General features: G+C 36.2%; 1 protein-coding gene across 1 annotated transcript; it reads left to right on the top strand.

Annotated features, from left to right (window-relative positions):
- Positions 1-27,909, top strand: LOC126267551 (histidine-rich glycoprotein-like). Its single transcript, XM_049972858.1, has 2 exons — positions 1-66; positions 27,526-27,909. Exons 1-2 carry the CDS (start codon positions 52-54, stop codon positions 27,745-27,747), a joined length of 237 nt encoding a protein of 78 aa, XP_049828815.1. The 5' UTR covers positions 1-51; the 3' UTR covers positions 27,748-27,909.
- Positions 27,910-27,962: the final 53 nt, after the last annotated feature.

Genomic DNA, 27,962 nt, shown 5'->3' with positions numbered 1-27,962 from the left:
ACGATGCTCACAGTTGTGTCGACCGTTCTGCTTGCGACTACCTGCTGAAATATGAACAAGTTTCTGGTAAGCCTTCGTCGAGCTGTAAGCAATTTCCGATATTTATTAATTTCCATATGTCAAATCAGCATTTCTAAGTGCTCACACTGTCACATCTGTATCTCTTCGGCAAAATATTGCGCTAAGCTATAAACAGTAAATGTAGATAGAAGTAAATGTAACTCCGCCATAAACAAATATTTGGCGTCTTAAACTGTACTCCATTAGTAGCACCACAGACTTTGAAGTTTTTCACGTTAATTTTTCCGCGGCTATGACGTCATTTTCAGTAATCACCATACCTTTTGTCAGAGGTGAATATTATTTTTCATATTGTTCATTGAATAATCAAGTCACTTTTCTTGCTTCCTCCTAGAAAAGAACGAACACATACGTTTAGTGTCAACTGTCTTCTATTCTACTTTTTAAATCCGTGTTACAAGATACGTAAATTTCATGCCTCTCTGTACATGTGTAAATCTAGCCGCACTATTCATTTCTTTTCAGTGCAATCGGTAGAGATGGGATTACATCTACATCTACATCCATACTTCGCAAGCCACCTGACGGTGTGTGGCGGAGGGTACTTTGAGTTCCTCTGTCGGTTCTCCCTTCTATTCCAGTCTCGTATTGTTCGTATAAAGAAAGATTTTCGGTATGCCTCTGTGTGGGCTCTAATCTCTCTGATTTTATATTCATGCTCTCTTCGCGAGATATACATAGCAGGGAGCAATACACTGCTTGACTCCTCGGTGAAGGTATGTTCTCGAAACTTCAACAAAAGCCCGTACCGACCTACTGAGCGTCTCTCTTGCAGAGTCTTCTCCTGGAGTTTATCTATCATCTCCGTAACGCTTTCGCGATTAGTAAATGATCCTGTGCATGGTTTCACAATAATATTTACAAAAGAAAATTTGTATCTGTCTTCTCCATGGTTGGGAGATTTTGCTTCTTCTGTATATGATTCGTATGGAGATTATTTATTTCGCTGACCAACAGAAGTCTCCTATTACCAAACATAGGCTCAAATTTTGGGGGACAAATTTCAGAGAATGTACATTTGGAGCACAGCATTGTATGGTAGTGGTGAAACCGGTACAGAAGAGAATCGAAGCGTTTGACACACCCTCTATTGCAGGGAAGGTCCTGTTGCTCAAATCTGACAGAGGTACCTGTGAGAGGAAAGTAATGTGGCTTATGTTCTTCTGGCGATGATATCACTGCTGAAAAATGAAGGCTAAACATATATCCCTTGCCGGCCGCGGCGGTCTCGCGGTTCTAGGCGCGCATTTCGGAACCGTCCGACTGCTACGGTCGCAGGTTCGAATCCTGCCTCGGGCATGGATGTGTGTGATGTCCTTACGTTAGTTAGGTTTAAGTAGTTCTAAGTTCTAGGGGACTAATGACGACAGCAGTTGAGTCCCATAGTGCTCAGAGCCATTTGAACCAAGCCATATATCCCTTACGCTTTAACCGCTTACATTTCACTATTTTTTTTAGGCGTGTGGTGATTGAAACTTAAAGATGAGATTTCCTTTCGAACAGATGTTATATTTGCCCTCATGTCTTACAGTAATTTCCTTTTTCAACTCTTTTCATCTTCATAAAAGAGACTGAATGCCATCAGTTTATTCCTTGTTGGAATTTTCTTTATTTCTTATTTAGTAAGCTTTTTGTACGAAAATGTATTGGAACAATTTAATTCATTTTAATGTACACGTTGCCCGACAAACAACCAGAAAGAAAAATTGGAGATTATTAGAGATGGAGTTTGGGCGAGAATGAAGACGGAAGTCGTCTGTGGTTCTACTAAGGAAGACTCAGCATTGTCGTCAAATAATCACTATCAGTGAACGGACATTTGACTCAGCTGCTTTAGGACACCACCTCCGTGGTCATTGTGGTTGACTGTCATATGGGGAGATTTTTCCTTGGTGGGAGGCGTGGTACGATGAGTGCACTCACCTTCTTGAAGACAACTCAGCAGGTACTCGACCGATTATTAGAGGTTTCAAGGTCGAGAAGCCTTACACCCTCCATGCCACATCGAATAACGACATTGCCAGAGGGTGACCGGCTGGCACGTCTAGGTCCACAACGTGAACTTAACCTACTTTTACCTCTTAAAGTCTTAACCCAGAGATTTCACTTACACAGGTTCACTAAAACCAACACTACACGTATTTTATATCTCGAGTTTAATAATTTTTCATGTGCAGACGATATTAGATTTGCTAAGTGAGTGTACTGAAAGTACATTTTCTTATAAGAAACTACACTTCTCCAGTCCTGTCGCTGTGAATAACAGTATGGCCTTCAAATTCATAAAGTCGTTCCACCTTGTAATACTGTGAAGTTTCAAGATTAATTATTTCAAAAACGTCATTTAGCTCTATAACTAACAGCTGATTTTCTCAAATCAGAAAACTTACATTCGTCTAGCTCACATATCTGATGACAAATATTTCTAAGTGTGGACAAAAAATGGTTCAAATGGCTCTGAGCACTATGGGACTTAACTTCTGAGGTCATCAGTCCCCTAGAACTTAGAACTATTTAAACCTAACTAACCTAAGGACATCACACACATCCATGCCCGAAGCAGGATTCGAACCTGCGACCGTAGCGGTCGCGCGGTTCCGAACTGTAGCGCCTAGAACCGCTCGGTCACCCCGGCCGGCTGAGTGTGGACATTCACAAGTAAACATGTGTTATCTTCAATTTCATTAAAGTTGAGAATATCCAACATCTCTTACCACGAAGACTGGTTTCCCTTTCTCCCTTCTCACTGATTCTTATCTCTTATGAATTGTCAGACATGACAGACTATTGCTTATCAGTGGAAGAAAATGATTTAAAATCTAAAAAGAGGCTTAGAAATGTAACTTATAGGAAGATAACGGATATGAACCGTGCAAGACTGGAGGATGACTAGTGAAACCTTCCCGTCTAATATTGGATGAACGTTTGCTTGCTGACTGAACGCTGCGTCTCTTAAAATCTTTTAACTGCTGCTCTGTCAAGACTACCTGCTGATTATTACGACGAAACATAAAATGTGTTGTCGCCGTGGCCCTCAGTCGTTACCTGAAATTATTAAGACTGATTCTTACCTTTAATTATTTATACTGGATCGCCATCTGACTGCTACAGCAAACTGTGGAATGAATATACTTACTTCTCTTTAACATAATTATAAGCTGCTGGTGGAGTTTCATAATACTTTGTGACTGGAATTCTTTAAGTTGAAGTTAATTTAGATTTGATAAAAGCTGAAGCTCAGTTTAGACTTTTCTTTTAAGATAACAATAAATTCCGTAAAGCATTTACGTGAATGAGACTTTTATCCATTGTGGATGTGGAACACTGCGACTGTGGTGTGAAAAGGTTTTCAGAAATTACTGCAACCAGTCGCCTTTTATGTAGATGTATTTTATTTAACCATGACCGGTTTCGAGCTGCCTAGCAACTCATCATCAGATGGTATATACATTTAGTGCTTTTTTGTACCCATTGTGTGGGTGGTTGAGTATCTGTGGCTAGACAGAAACGAGAACAAATAATCGCTACATGTGGTACAGTAACACGAAATATTTACAGCATAATTTATGTTTAACGTATAAGAGCAAATAATCACTACATGTGGTACAGTTACACGAAATATTTACAGTTTAATTTACGTTTTGAGGTGTTACTTACAGATAAATCTTTCTGCAGGTATATATATCTCTTTTAGGACGTATTTTTGAAACCATTGTGTCTTGTTTTTCACAATTTCACAAGTTAAAACTTTCACTAGATGTATATTACTTTTATGAGGCACTGTTGGAAACATATATCTTGTTTTTCGTAAACATCACTGAACACACTTAGCCACAGATACGAATACAGGATTTACATATTATAAACAAGCCAAAGATTGTAATATAACTACAGTATCAAAGATTTCAAGTTGACCAGAGGCATTATTAGTCATCACACACACTGACAAGAGATTTGTCTTTATTACATGGAAAATAAATGTAAATTAGCTTAAACTAGTAAAATGTTTATTTATAAATTAACTGTGCAATTTTAACAGGTATACAAAACTAGATTTTTTACATTATATTTCAGTTACATTTAAGATTATTGGTATTGAGAGGATTATGACAGCTAATTTCTTGCTCCTTCCATTGGCTGATCTTGGCATATGATGTCTGGGATGAGAGGTTGATGGTTAACTTGAAATAATAAGTAATGCTGGTACTTGAAAGGGTGTGGAAAAGGAGTTGGCGGTGGGGGGGGGGGCGGGGGGTGGGGGGTGTATAGGAAAAAGGAGAGGGGGGGGTTGAGAGGGTGATGTGGAGAGAGAAGAGAGCTGAAGGGGGGGGGGGCAGAAGTGGTACAAGCTTTTATGTGTGTGTGTGGGGGGGGGGGCATTTTGTTTCTGAATGACTGTTTAGTTTTTTAAGTTCAAAGAATCCTTAAAATTCTGAAAGAAGGAGTTATTCGCCAATTCTGTCTGCTCATTTAAAATGGTATGTGGGGAATTATGTTTGTGGGTAAAAATCTCTAATTGTTCGAGAAGATCCATCTTGAATCCCTTGTCTACAGTGTGTAGGATTTGAAGGTTAGTTTTAATGTCTGTTATGGAATGTTTATTATCTGCTAGATGGGTAGCAAAAGTGGATCTATTTAAGTTGTTTAGGCGAAGTGCATCAGTGTGCTCTTTGTATCGGATCTCAAAATTTCTACCTGTTTGCCCTATGTAGTAGCAGGAGCAGCTGTCACATCTTAATTTATATATACCAGATTTTTGGTAGGGTGTGCTGGCTCTTTTGGTGTTGTGGACTATTTTGTTCTGTATTTTGTTGTTAGTGTGAAAACTTATTTTGACATTATGTGGTTTGAATAGCTTAGCAAGTTTGTATGAGATATTGCCGAGAAACGGCATACAAACGAATTTGGTTTCTTCTGCTACTGAGGTCTGGCTTGCTGGTTTTGCTTTGTTAGATATAATGTTTTTATCTAATTTTTCAATTATGCTTGGGTCATAAGCATTGTTTGATGCTATTGTTTTTAATATATTGATTTCATTAATTTTTGCAGTAGGATCAGCTTGAATCTTGTTGATACGGTTAAGTGCTGATTTGAAAAAAGCTAGTTTATGCTGATTTGGGTGGCATGATGTATTGTTTATTATGACATCTGAAGTGGTGGGTTTCCTATATATCTGAAATTTATGTTTGTTGTTGTGATGTGTTATGTTTAGGTCAAGAAAATAGATACCTTTTTGGGTTTGGTGTTCTACTGTGAACTGTATTTTGGGGTGAACATTATTAAGTTTACCAGCTAAGGCCTCAATTTCAGTGGCTGTCCCATCATATAACAACAGGGTGTCATCAACATATCGTTTATAATAAATGATTTTGTCTGTTTCTATTGGGTTTGCTTTAAAGAATTTAATTTCGAGATCATTAATGTAGATGTCAGCAAGAAGGCCAGCTAGACTACTGCCCATTGCTAGACCATCATGTTGAATATATATTTTGTTGTTGAAGGTGAAGTAATTGTGGGACAGCACTAATTCAAGTAAATCCATCAGCTCACAGATTTCCATGTCACTTAGCTTTTTATGTTGTAATAAGTTATTTTTTATTATTCGAAGTGTGTCTATTATAGGTATGTTTGTGTACAGGTTGACAATATCAAGGGATGCAAAGTTAGCTGCATTGGGAATGGAAATTTCTCTGATACTGTCAATCAAATCATAGGTGTTTTTTATGGAATAATTGGTTGGGAATGTATAATATTTCTTGAGTATTTCATGCAGTTTTTTAGTCACTTTGTACCCTGGGCTATTTATGGAATTCACAATCGGGCGTATCGGGTGTCCATCTTTATGAATTTTAGGTTGTGATCTAAGCTTTGGTGCTGTAGGGTTCATTATAACACATTGTTTGGCTTCAATGGATGTCAGCAGAAAGTTACAATTTTTTAACATGTCTTTTATTTTAGCTTGGTATTTGGGAGTGGGGTTAGATTTCAACTCAGTTATGTTGTTATTCTTGAAAAATTCTAGGGTTTTCTTAATGTAATCAGACTCGTACATTATCACGGCTGTGCTGCCTTTGTCAGATTTAACAACAAGGGCACTACTGTTTGTTAGCTTTTTGTTAATTTGTTTCAGTGTTGCAGATTCATCATGTTTATTACTATGGAGCCTTTGTGCATCTATGGTTTTCTTTATTATTTTGTTTGCATCATGGGCTAGAGCATTTTGATCATTCTGATCTAGTTTTGATGCTATACATGCTATTTTGGTGTTAGTTATTAGGTCTTTAACACTGTTGTAATCAAGTTTTGTGGCAATATTATGTTTAAGTCCCTTATTTAACAAATTTAATTCTGTGCTATTGAAATTAATGCTTGTTGTGTTAACTACTCTCTCAAAGAATTTATGTTGCACGGGAGGGCATTCATTTGGTGGAATGGGGGATTTTTTGGCAATCAGGAGTGAGAGCTTTTCTTTTTGTTTATGTGCAATTTTCAACATCTCTTTATCCACATTTAGTTGGGTTAGATCTAAGAAATTCGTGATTTGGCTTAGAGTGAGATAGTTGCTTAACTCTAAGTGCAGCATGTAGATGTCCCTGTTTAACAAGTCTTTTCGTTTGTAATGTGATCTAATTTCATTTTTGATCCATACAATTTCACATTTTCTCTTGGCTGCTTGTGCAGATTCACTCTGGTCTTTAACTACAACTCTTATGTAATTAGGAGTTACATTCTCTAAGATACATTGCTTATTAAATTTGATGGCAAGAATAGTTTTCATTAGTTTCACTTTGCACTTCCTGTATTTGTTCATTGTTCCTTTTACCTGGCTAGGTAGCAAAATAAGACTTTTATCCATTGTGGATGTGGAACACTGCGACTGTGGTGTGAAAAGGTTTTCAGAAATTACTGCAACCAGTCGCCTTTTATGTAGATGTATTTTATTTAACCATGACCGGTTTCGAGCTGCCTAGCAACTCATCATCAGATGGTATATACATTTAGTGCTTTTTTGTACCCATTGTGTGGGTGGTTGAGTATCTGTGGCTAGACAGAAACGAGAACAAATAATCGCTACATGTGGTACAGTAACACGAAATATTTACAGCATAATTTATGTTTAACGTATAAGAGCAAATAATCACTACATGTGGTACAGTTACACGAAATATTTACAGTTTAATTTACGTTTTGAGGTGTTACTTACAGATAAATCTTTCTGCAGGTATATATATCTCTTTTAGGACGTATTTTTGAAACCATTGTGTCTTGTTTTTCACAATTTCACAAGTTAAAACTTTCACTAGATGTATATTACTTTTATGAGGCACTGTTGGAAACATATATCTTGTTTTTCGTAAACATCACTGAACACACTTAGCCACAGATACGAATACAGGATTTACATATTATAAACAAGCCAAAGATTGCAATATAACTACAGTATCAAAGATTTCAAGTTGACCAGAGGCATTATTAGTCATCACACACACTGACAAGAGATTTGTCTTTATTACATGGAAAATAAATGTAAATTAGCTTAAACTAGTAAAATGTTTATTTATAAATTAACTGTGCAATTTTAACAGGTATACAAAACTAGATTTTTTACATTATATTTCAGTTACATTTAAGATTATTGGTATTGAGAGGATTATGACAGCTAATTTCTTGCTCCTTCCATTGGCTGATCTTGGCATATGATGTCTGGGATGAGAGGTTGATGGTTAACTTGAAATAATAAGTAATGCTGGTACTTGAAAGGGTGTGGAAAAGGAGTTGGCGGTGGGGGGGGGGCGGGGGGTGGGGGGTGTATAGGAAAAAGGAGAGGGGGGGGTTGAGAGGGTGATGTGGAGAGAGAAGAGAGCTGAAGGGGGGGGCAGAAGTGGTACAAGCTTTTATGTGTGTGTGTGGGGGGCGGGCATTTTGTTTCTGAATGACTGTTTAGTTTTTTAAGTTCAAAGAATCCTTAAAATTCTGAAAGAAGGAGTTATTCGCCAATTCTGTCTGCTCATTTAAAATGGTATGTGGGGAATTATGTTTGTGGGTAAAAATCTCTAATTGTTCGAGAAGATCCATCTTGAATCCCTTGTCTACAGTGTGTAGGATTTGAAGGTTAGTTTTAATGTCTGTTATGGAATGTTTATTATCTGCTAGATGGGTAGCAAAAGTGGATCTATTTAAGTTGTTTAGGCGAAGTGCATCAGTGTGCTCTTTGTATCGGATCTCAAAATTTCTACCTGTTTGCCCTATGTAGTAGCAGGAGCAGCTGTCACATCTTAATTTATATATACCAGATTTTTGGTAGGGTGTGCTGGCTCTTTTGGTGTTGTGGACTATTTTGTTCTGTATTTTGTTGTTAGTGTGAAAACTTATTTTGACATTATGTGGTTTGAATAGCTTAGCAAGTTTGTATGAGATATTGCCGAGAAACGGCATACAAACGAATTTGGTTTCTTCTGCTACTGAGGTCTGGCTTGCTGGTTTTGCTTTGTTAGATATAATGTTTTTATCTAATTTTTCAATTATGCTTGGGTCATAAGCATTGTTTGATGCTATTGTTTTTAATATATTGATTTCATTAATTTTTGCAGTAGGATCAGCTTGAATCTTGTTGATACGGTTAAGTGCTGATTTGAAAAAAGCTAGTTTATGCTGATTTGGGTGGCATGATGTATTGTTTATTATGACATCTGAAGTGGTGGGTTTCCTATATATCTGAAATTTATGTTTGTTGTTGTGATGTGTTATGTTTAGGTCAAGAAAATAGATACCTTTTTGGGTTTGGTGTTCTACTGTGAACTGTATTTTGGGGTGAACATTATTAAGTTTACCAGCTAAGGCCTCAATTTCAGTGGCTGTCCCATCATATAACAACAGGGTGTCATCAACATATCGTTTATAATAAATGATTTTGTCTGTTTCTATTGGGTTTGCTTTAAAGAATTTAATTTCGAGATCATTAATGTAGATGTCAGCAAGAAGGCCAGCTAGACTACTGCCCATTGCTAGACCTGTACACAAACATACCAATAATAGACACACTTCGAATAATAAAAAATAACTTATTACAACATAAAAAGCTAAGTGACATGGAAATCTGTGAGCTGATGGATTTACTTGAATTAGTGCTGTCCCACAATTACTTCACCTTCAACAACAAAATATATATTCAACATGATGGTCTAGCAATGGGCAGTAGTCTAGCTGGCCTTCTTGCTGACATCTACATTAATGATCTCGAAATTAAATTCTTTAAAGCAAACCCAATAGAAACAGACAAAATCATTTATTATAAACGATATGTTGATGACACCCTGTTGTTATATGATGGGACAGCCACTGAAATTGAGGCCTTAGCTGGTAAACTTAATAATGTTCACCCCAAAATACAGTTCACAGTAGAACACCAAACCCAAAAAGGTATCTATTTTCTTGACCTAAACATAACACATCACAACAACAAACATAAATTTCAGATATATAGGAAACCCACCACTTCAGATGTCATAATAAACAATACATCATGCCACCCAAATCAGCATAAACTAGCTTTTTTCAAATCAGCACTTAACCGTATCAACAAGATTCAAGCTGATCCTACTGCAAAAATTAATGAAATCAATATATTAAAAACAATAGCATCAAACAATGCTTATGACCCAAGCATAATTGAAAAATTAGATAAAAACATTATATCTAACAAAGCAAAACCAGCAAGCCAGACCTCAGTAGCAGAAGAAACCAAATTCGTTTGTATGCCGTTTCTCGGCAATATCTCATACAAACTTGCTAAGCTATTCAAACCACATAATGTCAAAATAAGTTTTCACACTAACAACAAAATACAGAACAAAATAGTCCACAACACCAAAAGAGCCAGCACACCCTACCAAAAATCTGGTATATATAAATTAAGATGTGACAGCTGCTCCTGCTACTACATAGGGCAAACAGGTAGAAATTTTGAGATCCGATACAAAGAGCACACTGATGCACTTCGCCTAAACAACTTAAATAGATCCACTTTTGCTACCCATCTAGCAGATAATAAACATTCCATAACAGACATTAAAACTAACCTTCAAATCCTACACACTGTAGACAAGGGATTCAAGATGGATCTTCTCGAACAATTAGAGATTTTTACCCACAAACATAATTCCCCACATACCATTTTAAATGAGCAGACAGAATTGGCGAATAACTCCTTCTTTCAGAATTTTAAGGATTCTTTGAACTTAAAAAACTAAACAGTCATTCAGAAACAAAATGCCCCCCCCCCCACACACACACATAAAAGCTTGTACCACTTCTGCCCCCCCCCTTCAGCTCTCTTCTCTCTCCACATCACCCTCTCAACCCCCCCCCCTCTCCTTTTTCCTATACACCCCCCACCCCCCGCCCCCCCCCACCGCCAACTCCTTTTCCACACCCTTTCAAGTACCAGCATTACTTATTATTTCAAGTTAACCATCAACCTCTCATCCCAGACATCATATGCCAAGATCAGCCAATGGAAGGAGCAAGAAATTAGCTGTCATAATCCTCTCAATACCAATAATCTTAAATGTAACTGAAATATAATGTAAAAAATCTAGTTTTGTATACCTGTTAAAATTGCACAGTTAATTTATAAATAAACATTTTACTAGTTTAAGCTAATTTACATTTATTTTCCATGTAATAAAGACAAATCTCTTGTCAGTGTGTGTGATGACTAATAATGCCTCTGGTCAACTTGAAATCTTTGATACTGTAGTTATATTGCAATCTTTGGCTTGTTTATAATATGTAAATCCTGTATTCGTATCTGTGGCTAAGTGTGTTCAGTGATGTTTACGAAAAACAAGATATATGTTTCCAACAGTGCCTCATAAAAGTAATATACATCTAGTGAAAGTTTTAACTTGTGAAATTGTGAAAAACAAGACACAATGGTTTCAAAAATACGTCCTAAAAGAGATATATATACCTGCAGAAAGATTTATCTGTAAGTAACACCTCAAAACGTAAATTAAACTGTAAATATTTCGTGTAACTGTACCACATGTAGTGATTATTTGCTCTTATACGTTAAACATAAATTATGCTGTAAATATTTCGTGTTACTGTACCACATGTAGCGATTATTTGTTCTCGTTTCTGTCTAGCCACAGATACTCAACCACCCACACAATGGGTACAAAAAAGCACTAAATGTATATACCATCTGATGATGAGTTGCTAGGCAGCTCGAAACCGGTCATGGTTAAATAAAATACATCTACATAAAAGGCGACTGGTTGCAGTAATTTCTGAAAACCTTTTCACACCACAGTCGCAGTGTTCCACATCCACAATGGATAAAAGTCTTATTTTGCTACCTAGCCAGGTAAAAGGAACAATGAACAAATACAGGAAGTGCAAAGTGAAACTAATGAAAACTATTCTTGCCATCAAATTTAATAAGCAATGTATCTTAGAGAATGTAACTCCTAATTACATAAGAGTTGTAGTTAAAGACCAGAGTGAATCTGCACAAGCAGCCAAGAGAAAATGTGAAATTGTATGGATCAAAAATGAAATTAGATCACATTACAAACGAAAAGACTTGTTAAACAGGGACATCTACATGCTGCACTTAGAGTTAAGCAACTATCTCACTCTAAGCCAAATCACGAATTTCTTAGATCTAACCCAACTAAATGTGGATAAAGAGATGTTGAAAATTGCACATAAACAAAAAGAAAAGCTCTCACTCCTGATTGCCAAAAAATCCCCCATTCCACCAAATGAATGCCCTCCCGTGCAACATAAATTCTTTGAGAGAGTAGTTAACACAACAAGCATTAATTTCAATAGCACAGAATTAAATTTGTTAAATAAGGGACTTAAACATAATATTGCCACAAAACTTGATTACAACAGTGTTAAAGACCTAATAACTAACACCAAAATAGCATGTATAGCATCAAAACTAGATCAGAATGATCAAAATGCTCTAGCCCATGATGCAAACAAAATAATAAAGAAAACCATAGATGCACAAAGGCTCCATAGTAATAAACATGATGAATCTGCAACACTGAAACAAATTAACAAAAAGCTAACAAACAGTAGTGCCCTTGTTGTTAAATCTGACAAAGGCAGCACAGCCGTGATAATGTACGAGTCTGATTACATTAAGAAAACCCTAGAATTTTTCAAGAATAACAACATAACTGAGTTGAAATCTGACCCCACTCCCAAATACCAAGCTAAAATAAAAGACATGTTAAAAAATTGTAACTTTCTGCTGACATCCATTGAAGCCAAACAATGTGTTATAATGAACCCTACAGCACCAAAGCTTAGATCACAACCTAAAATTCATAAAGATGGACACCCGATACGCCCGATTGTGAATTCCATAAATAGCCCAGGGTACAAAGTGACTAAAAAACTGCATGAAATACTCAAGAAATATTATACATTCCCAACCAATTATTCCATAAAAAACACCTATGATTTGATTGACAGTATCAGAGAAATTTCCATTCCCAATGCAGCTAACTTTGCATCCCTTGATATTGTCAACCTGTACACAAACATACCTATAATAGACACACTTCGAATAATAAAAAATAACTTATTACAACATAAAAAGCTAAGTGACATGGAAATCTGTGAGCTGATGGATTTACTTGAATTAGTGCTGTCCCACAATTACTTCACCTTCAACAACAAAATATATATTCAACATGATGGTCTAGCAATGGGCAGTAGTCTAGCTGGCCTTCTTGCTGACATCTACATTAATGATCTCGAAATTAAATTCTTTAAAGCAAACCCAATAGAAACAGACAAAATCATTTATTATAAACGATATGTTGATGACACCCTGTTGTTATATGATGGGACAGCCACTGAAATTGAGGCCTTAGCTGGTAAACTTAATAATGTTCACCCCAAAATACAGTTCACAGTAGAACACCAAACCCAAAAAGGTATCTATTTTCTTGACCTAAACATAACACATCACAACAACAAACATAAATTTCAGATATATAGGAAACCCACCACTTCAGATGTCATAATAAACAATACATCATGCCACCCAAATCAGCATAAACTAGCTTTTTTCAAATCAGCACTTAACCGTATCAACAAGATTCAAGCTGATCCTACTGCAAAAATTAATGAAATCAATATATTAAAAACAATAGCATCAAACAATGCTTATGACCCAAGCATAATTGAAAAATTAGATAAAAACATTATATCTAACAAAGCAAAACCAGCAAGCCAGACCTCAGTAGCAGAAGAAACCAAATTCGTTTGTATGCCGTTTCTCGGCAATATCTCATACAAACTTGCTAAGCTATTCAAACCACATAATGTCAAAATAAGTTTTCACACTAACAACAAAATACAGAACAAAATAGTCCACAACACCAAAAGAGCCAGCACACCCTACCAAAAATCTGGTATATATAAATTAAGATGTGACAGCTGCTCCTGCTACTACATAGGGCAAACAGGTAGAAATTTTGAGATCCGATACAAAGAGCACACTGATGCACTTCGCCTAAACAACTTAAATAGATCCACTTTTGCTACCCATCTAGCAGATAATAAACATTCCATAACAGACATTAAAACTAACCTTCAAATCCTACACACTGTAGACAAGGGATTCAAGATGGATCTTCTCGAACAATTAGAGATTTTTACCCACAAACATAATTCCCCACATACCATTTTAAATGAGCAGACAGAATTGGCGAATAACTCCTTCTTTCAGAATTTTAAGGATTCTTTGAACTTAAAAAACTAAACAGTCATTCAGAAACAAAATGCCCCCCCCCCCCACACACACACATAAAAGCTTGTACCACTTCTGCCCCCCCCCCTTCAGCTCTCTTCTCTCTCCACATCACCCTCTCAACCCCCCCCCTCTCCTTTTTCCTATACACCCCCCACCCCCCGCCCCCCCCCCCCACCGCCAACTCCTTTTCCACACCCTTTCAAGTACCAGCATTACTTATTATTTCAAGTTAACCATCAACCTCTCATCCCAGACATCATATGCCAAGATCAGCCAATGGAAGGAGCAAGAAATTAGCTGTCATAATCCTCTCAATACCAATAATCTTAAATGTAACTGAAATATAATGTAAAAAATCTAGTTTTGTATACCTGTTAAAATTGCACAGTTAATTTATAAATAAACATTTTACTAGTTTAAGCTAATTTACATTTATTTTCCATGTAATAAAGACAAATCTCTTGTCAGTGTGTGTGATGACTAATAATGCCTCTGGTCAACTTGAAATCTTTGATACTGTAGTTATATTACAATCTTTGGCTTGTTTATAATATGTAAATCCTGTATTCGTATCTGTGGCTAAGTGTGTTCAGTGATGTTTACGAAAAACAAGATATATGTTTCCAACAGTGCCTCATAAAAGTAATATACATCTAGTGAAAGTTTTAACTTGTGAAATTGTGAAAAACAAGACACAATGGTTTCAAAAATACGTCCTAAAAGAGATATATATACCTGCAGAAAGATTTATCTGTAAGTAACACCTCAAAACGTAAATTAAACTGTAAATATTTCGTGTAACTGTACCACATGTAGTGATTATTTGCTCTTATACGTTAAACATAAATTATGCTGTAAATATTTCGTGTTACTGTACCACATGTAGCGATTATTTGTTCTCGTTTCTGTCTAGCCACAGATACTCAACCACCCACACAATGGGTACAAAAAAGCACTAAATGTATATACCATCTGATGATGAGTTGCTAGGCAGCTCGAAACCGGTCATGGTTAAATAAAATACATCTACATAAAAGGCGACTGGTTGCAGTAATTTCTGAAAACCTTTTCACACCACAGTCGCAGTGTTCCACATCCACAATGGATAAAAGTCTTATTTTGCTACCTAGCCAGGTAAAAGGAACAATGAACAAATACAGGAAGTGCAAAGTGAAACTAATGAAAACTATTCTTGCCATCAAATTTAATAAGCAATGTATCTTAGAGAATGTAACTCCTAATTACATAAGAGTTGTAGTTAAAGACCAGAGTGAATCTGCACAAGCAGCCAAGAGAAAATGTGAAATTGTATGGATCAAAAATGAAATTAGATCACATTACAAACGAAAAGACTTGTTAAACAGGGACATCTACATGCTGCACTTAGAGTTAAGCAAATATCTCACTCTAAGCCAAATCACGAATTTCTTAGATCTACCCCAACTAAATGTGGATAAAGAGATGTTGAAAATTGCACATAAACAAAAAGAAAAGCTCTCACTCCTGATTGCCAAAAAATCCCCCATTCCACCAAATGAATGCCCTCCCGTGCAACATAAATTCTTTGAGAGAGTAGTTAACACAACAAGCATTAATTTCAATAGCACAGAATTAAATTTGTTAAATAAGGGACTTAAACATAATATTGCCACAAAACTTGATTACAACAGTGTTAAAGACCTAATAACTAACACCAAAATAGCATGTATAGCATCAAAACTAGATCAGAATGATCAAAATGCTCTAGCCCATGATGCAAACAAAATAATAAAGAAAACCATAGATGCACAAAGGCTCCATAGTAATAAACATGATGAATCTGCAACACTGAAACAAATTAACAAAAAGCTAACAAACAGTAGTGCCCTTGTTGTTAAATCTGACAAAGGCAGCACAGCCGTGATAATGTACGAGTCTGATTACATTAAGAAAACCCTAGAATTTTTCAAGAATAACAACATAACTGAGTTGAAATCTGACCCCACTCCCAAATACCAAGCTAAAATAAAAGACATGTTAAAAAATTGTAACTTTCTGCTGACATCCATTGAAGCCAAACAATGTGTTATAATGAACCCTACAGCACCAAAGCTTAGATCACAACCTAAAATTCATAAAGATGGACACCCGATACGCCCGATTGTGAATTCCATAAATAGCCCAGGGTACAAAGTGACTAAAAAACTGCATGAAATACTCAAGAAATATTATACATTCCCAACCAATTATTCCATAAAAAACACCTATGATTTGATTGACAGTATCAGAGAAATTTCCATTCCCAATGCAGCTAACTTTGCATCCCTTGATATTGTCAACCTGTACACAAACATACCTATAATAGACACACTTCGAATAATAAAAAATAACTTATTACAACATAAAAAGCTAAGTGACATGGAAATCTGTGAGCTGATGGATTTACTTGAATTAGTGCTGTCCCACAATTACTTCACCTTCAACAACAAAATATATATTCAACATGATGGTCTAGCAATGGGCAGTAGTCTAGCTGGCCTTCTTGCTGACATCTACATTAATGATCTCGAAATTAAATTCTTTAAAGCAAACCCAATAGAAACAGACAAAATCATTTATTATAAACGATATGTTGATGACACCCTGTTGTTATATGATGGGACAGCCACTGAAATTGAGGCCTTAGCTGGTAAACTTAATAATGTTCACCCCAAAATACAGTTCACAGTAGAACACCAAACCCAAAAAGGTATCTATTTTCTTGACCTAAACATAACACATCACAACAACAAACATAAATTTCAGATATATAGGAAACCCACCACTTCAGATGTCATAATAAACAATACATCATGCCACCCAAATCAGCATAAACTAGCTTTTTTCAAATCAGCACTTAACCGTATCAACAAGATTCAAGCTGATCCTACTGCAAAAATTAATGAAATCAATATATTAAAAACAATAGCATCAAACAATGCTTATGACCCAAGCATAATTGAAAAATTAGATAAAAACATTATATCTAACAAAGCAAAACCAGCAAGCCAGACCTCAGTAGCAGAAGAAACCAAATTCGTTTGTATGCCGTTTCTCGGCAATATCTCATACAAACTTGCTAAGCTATTCAAACCACATAATGTCAAAATAAGTTTTCACACTAACAACAAAATACAGAACAAAATAGTCCACAACACCAAAAGAGCCAGCACACCCTACCAAAAATCTGGTATATATAAATTAAGATGTGACAGCTGCTCCTGCTACTACATAGGGCAAACAGGTAGAAATTTTGAGATCCGATACAAAGAGCACACTGATGCACTTCGCCTAAACAACTTAAATAGATCCACTTTTGCTACCCATCTAGCAGATAATAAACATTCCATAACAGACATTAAAACTAACCTTCAAATCCTACACACTGTAGACAAGGGATTCAAGATGGATCTTCTCGAACAATTAGAGATTTTTACCCACAAACATAATTCCCCACATACCATTTTAAATGAGCAGACAGAATTGGCGAATAACTCCTTCTTTCAGAATTTTAAGGATTCTTTGAACTTAAAAAACTAAACAGTCATTCAGAAACAAAAAGGCCCCCCCCCCCCACACACACACATAAAAGCTTGTACCACTTCTGCCCCCCCCTTCAGCTCTCTTCTCTCTCCACATCACCCTCTCAACCCCCCCCCCTCTCCTTTTTCCTATACACCCCCCACCCCCCGCCCCCCCCCACCGCCAACTCCTTTTCCACACCCTTTCAAGTACCAGCATTACTTATTATTTCAAGTTAACCATCAACCTCTCATCCCAGACATCATATGCCAAGATCAGCCAATGGAAGGAGCAAGAAATTAGCTGTCATAATCCTCTCAATACCAATAATCTTAAATGTAACTGAAATATAATGTAAAAAATCTAGTTTTGTATACCTGTTAAAATTGCACAGTTAATTTATAAATAAACATTTTACTAGTTTAAGCTAATTTACATTTATTTTCCATGTAATAAAGACAAATCTCTTGTCAGTGTGTGTGATGACTAATAATGCCTCTGGTCAACTTGAAATCTTTGATACTGTAGTTATATTGCAATCTTTGGCTTGTTTATAATATGTAAATCCTGTATTCGTATCTGTGGCTAAGTGTGTTCAGTGATGTTTACGAAAAACAAGATATATGTTTCCAACAGTGCCTCATAAAAGTAATATACATCTAGTGAAAGTTTTAACTTGTGAAATTGTGAAAAACAAGACACAATGGTTTCAAAAATACGTCCTAAAAGAGATATATATACCTGCAGAAAGATTTATCTGTAAGTAACACCTCAAAACGTAAATTAAACTGTAAATATTTCGTGTAACTGTACCACATGTAGTGATTATTTGCTCTTATACGTTAAACATAAATTATGCTGTAAATATTTCGTGTTACTGTACCACATGTAGCGATTATTTGTTCTCGTTTCTGTCTAGCCACAGATACTCAACCACCCACACAATGGGTACAAAAAAGCACTAAATGTATATACCATCTGATGATGAGTTGCTAGGCAGCTCGAAACCGGTCATGGTTAAATAAAATACATCTACATAAAAGGCGACTGGTTGCAGTAATTTCTGAAAACCTTTTCACACCACAGTCGCAGTGTTCCACATCCACAATGGATAAAAGTCTTATTTTGCTACCTAGCCAGGTAAAAGGAACAATGAACAAATACAGGAAGTGCAAAGTGAAACTAATGAAAACTATTCTTGCCATCAAATTTAATAAGCAATGTATCTTAGAGAATGTAACTCCTAATTACATAAGAGTTGTAGTTAAAGACCAGAGTGAATCTGCACAAGCAGCCAAGAGAAAATGTGAAATTGTATGGATCAAAAATGAAATTAGATCACATTACAAACGAAAAGACTTGTTAAACAGGGACATCTACATGCTGCACTTAGAGTTAAGCAAATATCTCACTCTAAGCCAAATCACGAATTTCTTAGATCTACCCCAACTAAATGTGGATAAAGAGATGTTGAAAATTGCACATAAACAAAAAGAAAAGCTCTCACTCCTGATTGCCAAAAAATCCCCCATTCCACCAAATGAATGCCCTCCCGTGCAACATAAATTCTTTGAGAGAGTAGTTAACACAACAAGCATTAATTTCAATAGCACAGAATTAAATTTGTTAAATAAGGGACTTAAACATAATATTGCCACAAAACTTGATTACAACAGTGTTAAAGACCTAATAACTAACACCAAAATAGCATGTATAGCATCAAAACTAGATCAGAATGATCAAAATGCTCTAGCCCATGATGCAAACAAAATAATAAAGAAAACCATAGATGCACAAAGGCTCCATAGTAATAAACATGATGAATCTGCAACACTGAAACAAATTAACAAAAAGCTAACAAACAGTAGTGCCCTTGTTGTTAAATCTGACAAAGGCAGCACAGCCGTGATAATGTACGAGTCTGATTACATTAAGAAAACCCTAGAATTTTTCAAGAATAACAACATAACTGAGTTGAAATCTGACCCCACTCCCAAATACCAAGCTAAAATAAAAGACATGTTAAAAAATTGTAACTTTCTGCTGACATCCATTGAAGCCAAACAATGTGTTATAATGAACCCTACAGCACCAAAGCTTAGATCACAACCTAAAATTCATAAAGATGGACACCCGATACGCCCGATTGTGAATTCCATAAATAGCCCAGGGTACAAAGTGACTAAAAAACTGCATGAAATACTCAAGAAATATTATACATTCCCAACCAATTATTCCATAAAAAACACCTATGATTTGATTGACAGTATCAGAGAAATTTCCATTCCCAATGCAGCTAACTTTGCATCCCTTGATATTGTCAACCTGTACACAAACATACCTATAATAGACACACTTCGAATAATAAAAAATAACTTATTACAACATAAAAAGCTAAGTGACATGGAAATCTGTGAGCTGATGGATTTACTTGAATTAGTGCTGTCCCACAATTACTTCACCTTCAACAACAAAATATATATTCAACATGATGGTCTAGCAATGGGCAGTAGTCTAGCTGGCCTTCTTGCTGACATCTACATTAATGATCTCGAAATTAAATTCTTTAAAGCAAACCCAATAGAAACAGACAAAATCATTTATTATAAACGATATGTTGATGACACCCTGTTGTTATATGATGGGACAGCCACTGAAATTGAGGCCTTAGCTGGTAAACTTAATAATGTTCACCCCAAAATACAGTTCACAGTAGAACACCAAACCCAAAAAGGTATCTATTTTCTTGACCTAAACATAACACATCACAACAACAAACATAAATTTCAGATATATAGGAAACCCACCACTTCAGATGTCATAATAAACAATACATCATGCCACCCAAATCAGCATAAACTAGCTTTTTTCAAATCAGCACTTAACCGTATCAACAAGATTCAAGCTGATCCTACTGCAAAAATTAATGAAATCAATATATTAAAAACAATAGCATCAAACAATGCTTATGACCCAAGCATAATTGAAAAATTAGATAAAAACATTATATCTAACAAAGCAAAACCAGCAAGCCAGACCTCAGTAGCAGAAGAAACCAAATTCGTTTGTATGCCGTTTCTCGGCAATATCTCATACAAACTTGCTAAGCTATTCAAACCACATAATGTCAAAATAAGTTTTCACACTAACAACAAAATACAGAACAAAATAGTCCACAACACCAAAAGAGCCAGCACACCCTACCAAAAATCTGGTATATATAAATTAAGATGTGACAGCTGCTCCTGCTACTACATAGGGCAAACAGGTAGAAATTTTGAGATCCGATACAAAGAGCACACTGATGCACTTCGCCTAAACAACTTAAATAGATCCACTTTTGCTACCCATCTAGCAGATAATAAACATTCCATAACAGACATTAAAACTAACCTTCAAATCCTACACACTGTAGACAAGGGATTCAAGATGGATCTTCTCGAACAATTAGAGATTTTTACCCACAAACATAATTCCCCACATACCATTTTAAATGAGCAGACAGAATTGGCGAATAACTCCTTCTTTCAGAATTTTAAGGATTCTTTGAACTTAAAAAACTAAACAGTCATTCAGAAACAAAATGCCCCCCCCCCCCACACACACACATAAAAGCTTGTACCACTTCTGCCCCCCCCTTCAGCTCTCTTCTCTCTCCACATCACCCTCTCAACCCCCCCCCTCTCCTTTTTCCTATACACCCCCCACCCCCCGCCCCCCCCCCACCGCCAACTCCTTTTCCACACCCTTTCAAGTACCAGCATTACTTATTATTTCAAGTTAACCATCAACCTCTCATCCCAGACATCATATGCCAAGATCAGCCAATGGAAGGAGCAAGAAATTAGCTGTCATAATCCTCTCAATACCAATAATCTTAAATGTAACTGAAATATAATGTAAAAAATCTAGTTTTGTATACCTGTTAAAATTGCACAGTTAATTTATAAATAAACATTTTACTAGTTTAAGCTAATTTACATTTATTTTCCATGTAATAAAGACAAATCTCTTGTCAGTGTGTGTGATGACTAATAATGCCTCTGGTCAACTTGAAATCTTTGATACTGTAGTTATATTGCAATCTTTGGCTTGTTTATAATATGTAAATCCTGTATTCGTATCTGTGGCTAAGTGTGTTCAGTGATGTTTACGAAAAACAAGATATATGTTTCCAACAGTGCCTCATAAAAGTAATATACATCTAGTGAAAGTTTTAACTTGTGAAATTGTGAAAAACAAGACACAATGGTTTCAAAAATACGTCCTAAAAGAGATATATATACCTGCAGAAAGATTTATCTGTAAGTAACACCTCAAAACGTAAATTAAACTGTAAATATTTCGTGTAACTGTACCACATGTAGTGATTATTTGCTCTTATACGTTAAACATAAATTATGCTGTAAATATTTCGTGTTACTGTACCACATGTAGCGATTATTTGTTCTCGTTTCTGTCTAGCCACAGATACTCAACCACCCACACAATGGGTACAAAAAAGCACTAAATGTATATACCATCTGATGATGAGTTGCTAGGCAGCTCGAAACCGGTCATGGTTAAATAAAATACATCTACATAAAAGGCGACTGGTTGCAGTAATTTCTGAAAACCTTTTCACACCACAGTCGCAGTGTTCCACATCCACAATGGATAAAAGTCTTATTTTGCTACCTAGCCAGGTAAAAGGAACAATGAACAAATACAGGAAGTGCAAAGTGAAACTAATGAAAACTATTCTTGCCATCAAATTTAATAAGCAATGTATCTTAGAGAATGTAACTCCTAATTACATAAGAGTTGTAGTTAAAGACCAGAGTGAATCTGCACAAGCAGCCAAGAGAAAATGTGAAATTGTATGGATCAAAAATGAAATTAGATCACATTACAAACGAAAAGACTTGTTAAACAGGGACATCTACATGCTGCACTTAGAGTTAAGCAACTATCTCACTCTAAGCCAAATCACGAATTTCTTAGATCTAACCCAACTAAATGTGGATAAAGAGATGTTGAAAATTGCACATAAACAAAAAGAAAAGCTCTCACTCCTGATTGCCAAAAAATCCCCCATTCCACCAAATGAATGCCCTCCCGTGCAACATAAATTCTTTGAGAGAGTAGTTAACACAACAAGCATTAATTTCAATAGCACAGAATTAAATTTGTTAAATAAGGGACTTAAACATAATATTGCCACAAAACTTGATTACAACAGTGTTAAAGACCTAATAACTAACACCAAAATAGCATGTATAGCATCAAAACTAGATCAGAATGATCAAAATGCTCTAGCCCATGATGCAAACAAAATAATAAAGAAAACCATAGATGCACAAAGGCTCCATAGTAATAAACATGATGAATCTGCAACACTGAAACAAATTAACAAAAAGCTAACAAACAGTAGTGCCCTTGTTGTTAAATCTGACAAAGGCAGCACAGCCGTGATAATGTACGAGTCTGATTACATTAAGAAAACCCTAGAATTTTTCAAGAATAACAACATAACTGAGTTGAAATCTGACCCCACTCCCAAATACCAAGCTAAAATAAAAGACATGTTAAAAAATTGTAACTTTCTGCTGACATCCATTGAAGCCAAACAATGTGTTATAATGAACCCTACAGCACCAAAGCTTAGATCACAACCTAAAATTCATAAAGATGGACACCCGATACGCCCGATTGTGAATTCCATAAATAGCCCAGGGTACAAAGTGACTAAAAAACTGCATGAAATACTCAAGAAATATTATACATTCCCAACCAATTATTCCATAAAAAACACCTATGATTTGATTGACAGTATCAGAGAAATTTCCATTCCCAATGCAGCTAACTTTGCATCCCTTGATATTGTCAACCTGTACACAAACATACCTATAATAGACACACTTCGAATAATAAAAAATAACTTATTACAACATAAAAAGCTAAGTGACATGGAAATCTGTGAGCTGATGGATTTACTTGAATTAGTGCTGTCCCACAATTACTTCACCTTCAACAACAAAATATATATTCAACATGATGGTCTAGCAATGGGCAGTAGTCTAGCTGGCCTTCTTGCTGACATCTACATTAATGATCTCGAAATTAAATTCTTTAAAGCAAACCCAATAGAAACAGACAAAATCATTTATTATAAACGATATGTTGATGACACCCTGTTGTTATATGATGGGACAGCCACTGAAATTGAGGCCTTAGCTGGTAAACTTAATAATGTTCACCCCAAAATACAGTTCACAGTAGAACACCAAACCCAAAAAGGTATCTATTTTCTTGACCTAAACATAACACATCACAACAACAAACATAAATTTCAGATATATAGGAAACCCACCACTTCAGATGTCATAATAAACAATACATCATGCCACCCAAATCAGCATAAACTAGCTTTTTTCAAATCAGCACTTAACCGTATCAACAAGATTCAAGCTGATCCTACTGCAAAAATTAATGAAATCAATATATTAAAAACAATAGCATCAAACAATGCTTATGACCCAAGCATAATTGAAAAATTAGATAAAAACATTATATCTAACAAAGCAAAACCAGCAAGCCAGACCTCAGTAGCAGAAGAAACCAAATTCGTTTGTATGCCGTTTCTCGGCAATATCTCATACAAACTTGCTAAGCTATTCAAACCACATAATGTCAAAATAAGTTTTCACACTAACAACAAAATACAGAACAAAATAGTCCACAACACCAAAAGAGCCAGCACACCCTACCAAAAATCTGGTATATATAAATTAAGATGTGACAGCTGCTCCTGCTACTACATAGGGCAAACAGGTAGAAATTTTGAGATCCGATACAAAGAGCACACTGATGCACTTCGCCTAAACAACTTAAATAGATCCACTTTTGCTACCCATCTAGCAGATAATAAACATTCCATAACAGACATTAAAACTAACCTTCAAATCCTACACACTGTAGACAAGGGATTCAAGATGGATCTTCTCGAACAATTAGAGATTTTTACCCACAAACATAATTCCCCACATACCATTTTAAATGAGCAGACAGAATTGGCGAATAACTCCTTCTTTCAGAATTTTAAGGATTCTTTGAACTTAAAAAACTAAACAGTCATTCAGAAACAAAATGCCCCCCCCCCCCCACACACACACACATAAAAGCTTGTACCACTTCTGCCCCCCCCTTCAGCTCTCTTCTCTCTCCACATCACCCTCTCAACCCCCCCCTCTCCTTTTTCCTATACACCCCCCACCCCCCGCCCCCCCCACCGCCAACTCCTTTTCCACACCCTTTCAAGTACCAGCATTACTTATTATTTCAAGTTAACCATCAACCTCTCATCCCAGACATCATATGCCAAGATCAGCCAATGGAAGGAGCAAGAAATTAGCTGTCATAATCCTCTCAATACCAATAATCTTAAATGTAACTGAAATATAATGTAAAAAATCTAGTTTTGTATACCTGTTAAAATTGCACAGTTAATTTATAAATAAACATTTTACTAGTTTAAGCTAATTTACATTTATTTTCCATGTAATAAAGACAAATCTCTTGTCAGTGTGTGTGATGACTAATAATGCCTCTGGTCAACTTGAAATCTTTGATACTGTAGTTATATTGCAATCTTTGGCTTGTTTATAATATGTAAATCCTGTATTCGTATCTGTGGCTAAGTGTGTTCAGTGATGTTTACGAAAAACAAGATATATGTTTCCAACAGTGCCTCATAAAAGTAATATACATCTAGTGAAAGTTTTAACTTGTGAAATTGTGAAAAACAAGACACAATGGTTTCAAAAATACGTCCTAAAAGAGATATATATACCTGCAGAAAGATTTATCTGTAAGTAACACCTCAAAACGTAAATTAAACTGTAAATATTTCGTGTAACTGTACCACATGTAGTGATTATTTGCTCTTATACGTTAAACATAAATTATGCTGTAAATATTTCGTGTTACTGTACCACATGTAGCGATTATTTGTTCTCGTTTCTGTCTAGCCACAGATACTCAACCACCCACACAATGGGTACAAAAAAGCACTAAATGTATATACCATCTGATGATGAGTTGCTAGGCAGCTCGAAACCGGTCATGGTTAAATAAAATACATCTACATAAAAGGCGACTGGTTGCAGTAATTTCTGAAAACCTATTTACGTGAATGATTTTGGGATAGAAAATTCTTAATGCATTTAATCTGGTAGAAGTTAACTATATTCTGAGAACGATCTTGACAAACAATTACAAGGGGTATAGTTCTTTACAAAAATTCTTAAAAAGTAGCGTTGCGCTACATACCTAATTTTCCATCAAAATTACATAACTATATTCTGAGAACGATCTTGACAAACAATTACAAGGGGCATAGTTCTTTACAAAAATTCTTAAAAACTAGCATTGCGCTACATATAGCGAGTGGCTGGCGAGCACACCGCTTCTTTCAAAGTGTTAATTCATACCTCGCTTACAGCGACCTCCTCTCATGTCTCGCTAGCTACGACTGCCTCGTCTCACATCTTACTCGCAACTGCTCGCTTCCAACGCTCAATGCTACAAAAGTGCGGTCTCGCCGCCAACAATGGTTTTTGGTGCAGACAATCCCTGCTACCATTACAGATGTATTACTGCGCGCTGTTTCCCGCTCTTTCTCAAAATGTATCTATGCGCGGTTTCCCGCTCTTTCTCCATAATACACAATGCAATTTAATTAACAAAACAATTTAAATAAGAAACAGTTCAGATAATTACATGCTAAAACAGTTTAAATACGCCTATTACATAATTACACTAGTATACTATTTACAAGAACATTGTAATCAGGCGTAATTCTTCCGTTCCTTACTACAAGAATTTCGACCCCGTAATGGAGTCGCTATGGATGTGTGGCTAAGTCAGCCATGTACATCTGATTTCAGAGATCATTGAAAACTGCAACAAAATTAATTAGTTTCTTGTCAAGGGAGAGTAGACATCGGATGTTTTTTGATTTTATAACTGTCTGCCACATATTTTTCCAGAAGAAATTGCAAAGAGAGGCGCTCCACGAGGCCAGAAGATACAATTTAACCACAGCAGCTTAGAGCATTTTATCTATGATGCCAAGCTCCCTTTTGTCATTACTGCGAGAAATTTCATCGAGTCTATGATCCAACATTCTATCCTTGTGGTTCAGTTAGCACGACCTGTCCCCAGTCCACCTTCCAGACTAACTTATTCAACTTGGTTTGTCCCATTAAAGTCCATCGAGTGCTATGCACTTGAAGAGTATAATGAATCTTATGATGGACTTCCTACAAGCTTCAGGGTTCAAACGAAACGACTAGCGTATTTCCACAAAAAGTCAACGTGATTATAACTGGTATGTTCGGCAACCAGAAATTTGAAAGACCGCATAATTAAAGGAAGGAGTTAATGATAATGTTACACTGCGCAATCTGTATTTAACTGAAATAACTAACAATAAACCGTAAATCTGTGTGCTGTGCCGAGCGCCCGCGCGATTTGAGCCGCCATGTCACGAACTGCGCGGTTCCTTCCGCCGGAGGTTCGAGTCTTCAATCGGGCATGGGTGTGCTTGTGTCGTTCTTAGCATAATTTGGTTTATGTTGTGTGTAAGTCTAGGGACCGATGACCTTAGCAGTTTGGTCCATTAGGAATTCACATACAGATGAAAATTTATTTTGTAAAATTGTGTGGTCCACCACTTCTAGAACTCTGTGGTTTTTTTTGCGTTTAAAGGCAAAAATTACAGTATTTCATCAGAAGATGTTGTATCATGCAGAATGTCCTCAGTCGATGTTTTTCACCCACCGCACTAAGTTAATATTTGAAGATCAAGTAATATTTGGATATTTTAATAAGTATATTGATGAGTGTAATACTGGATAGCTTTTTTAAAAAAAATAATTTAAGAGAAATTGTAAGAGATTTGTCTGTTTTTTCTTCTTTCTTTTTCCATTTTACTCAAAGTTCAGCCCTTCTCGGTGTGAACCAGATGATATATATTTAGAAACGACATTAAATAACTGTAATGTGTCTCTTTCCACACACTTCTGGTTCTCTAGTCCTAAAATGTGTTCAGACTATAGCGTCACGATTTCCTTCAGGTCTTTGTCGGTGCTGCGTTGTTGCTGGTCGTAGCCATAATCTCTTCACCAGCGGAAGCTGTAGCTGTGGCAGCACCACAGTTCGGACACCATGGACCACCACACCACGGACCACCACACCATGGACCACCACACCATGGACCACCACACCACGGACCACCACACCATGGACCACCACACCATGGACCACCACACCATGGTCCACCTCACCATCATGGTTGAGTGATTGACTAACAACTGTTGTCGCAGTGTCATTCACTTGCATTTCATCATTCCGATGATCAGAAGTACCTTGCTGATGGCCACATAATTCTTGGCTAGGCAATATGATGTATGTGTACAAATTGGTTATTGTTTGCAATAAATAATTACAAATCAAAGCTATCTTTCATGTGGAATTTATCATGCAAAATGCATTATATTGCTTCAGAGCTTTT

This window comes from Schistocerca gregaria, chromosome 4, assembly GCF_023897955.1.
Source record: "Schistocerca gregaria isolate iqSchGreg1 chromosome 4, iqSchGreg1.2, whole genome shotgun sequence".
Classification (NCBI taxonomy): Eukaryota; Metazoa; Arthropoda; class Insecta; order Orthoptera; family Acrididae; genus Schistocerca; species Schistocerca gregaria.
This window is presented reverse-complemented; position numbering and strand designations above follow the sequence as displayed.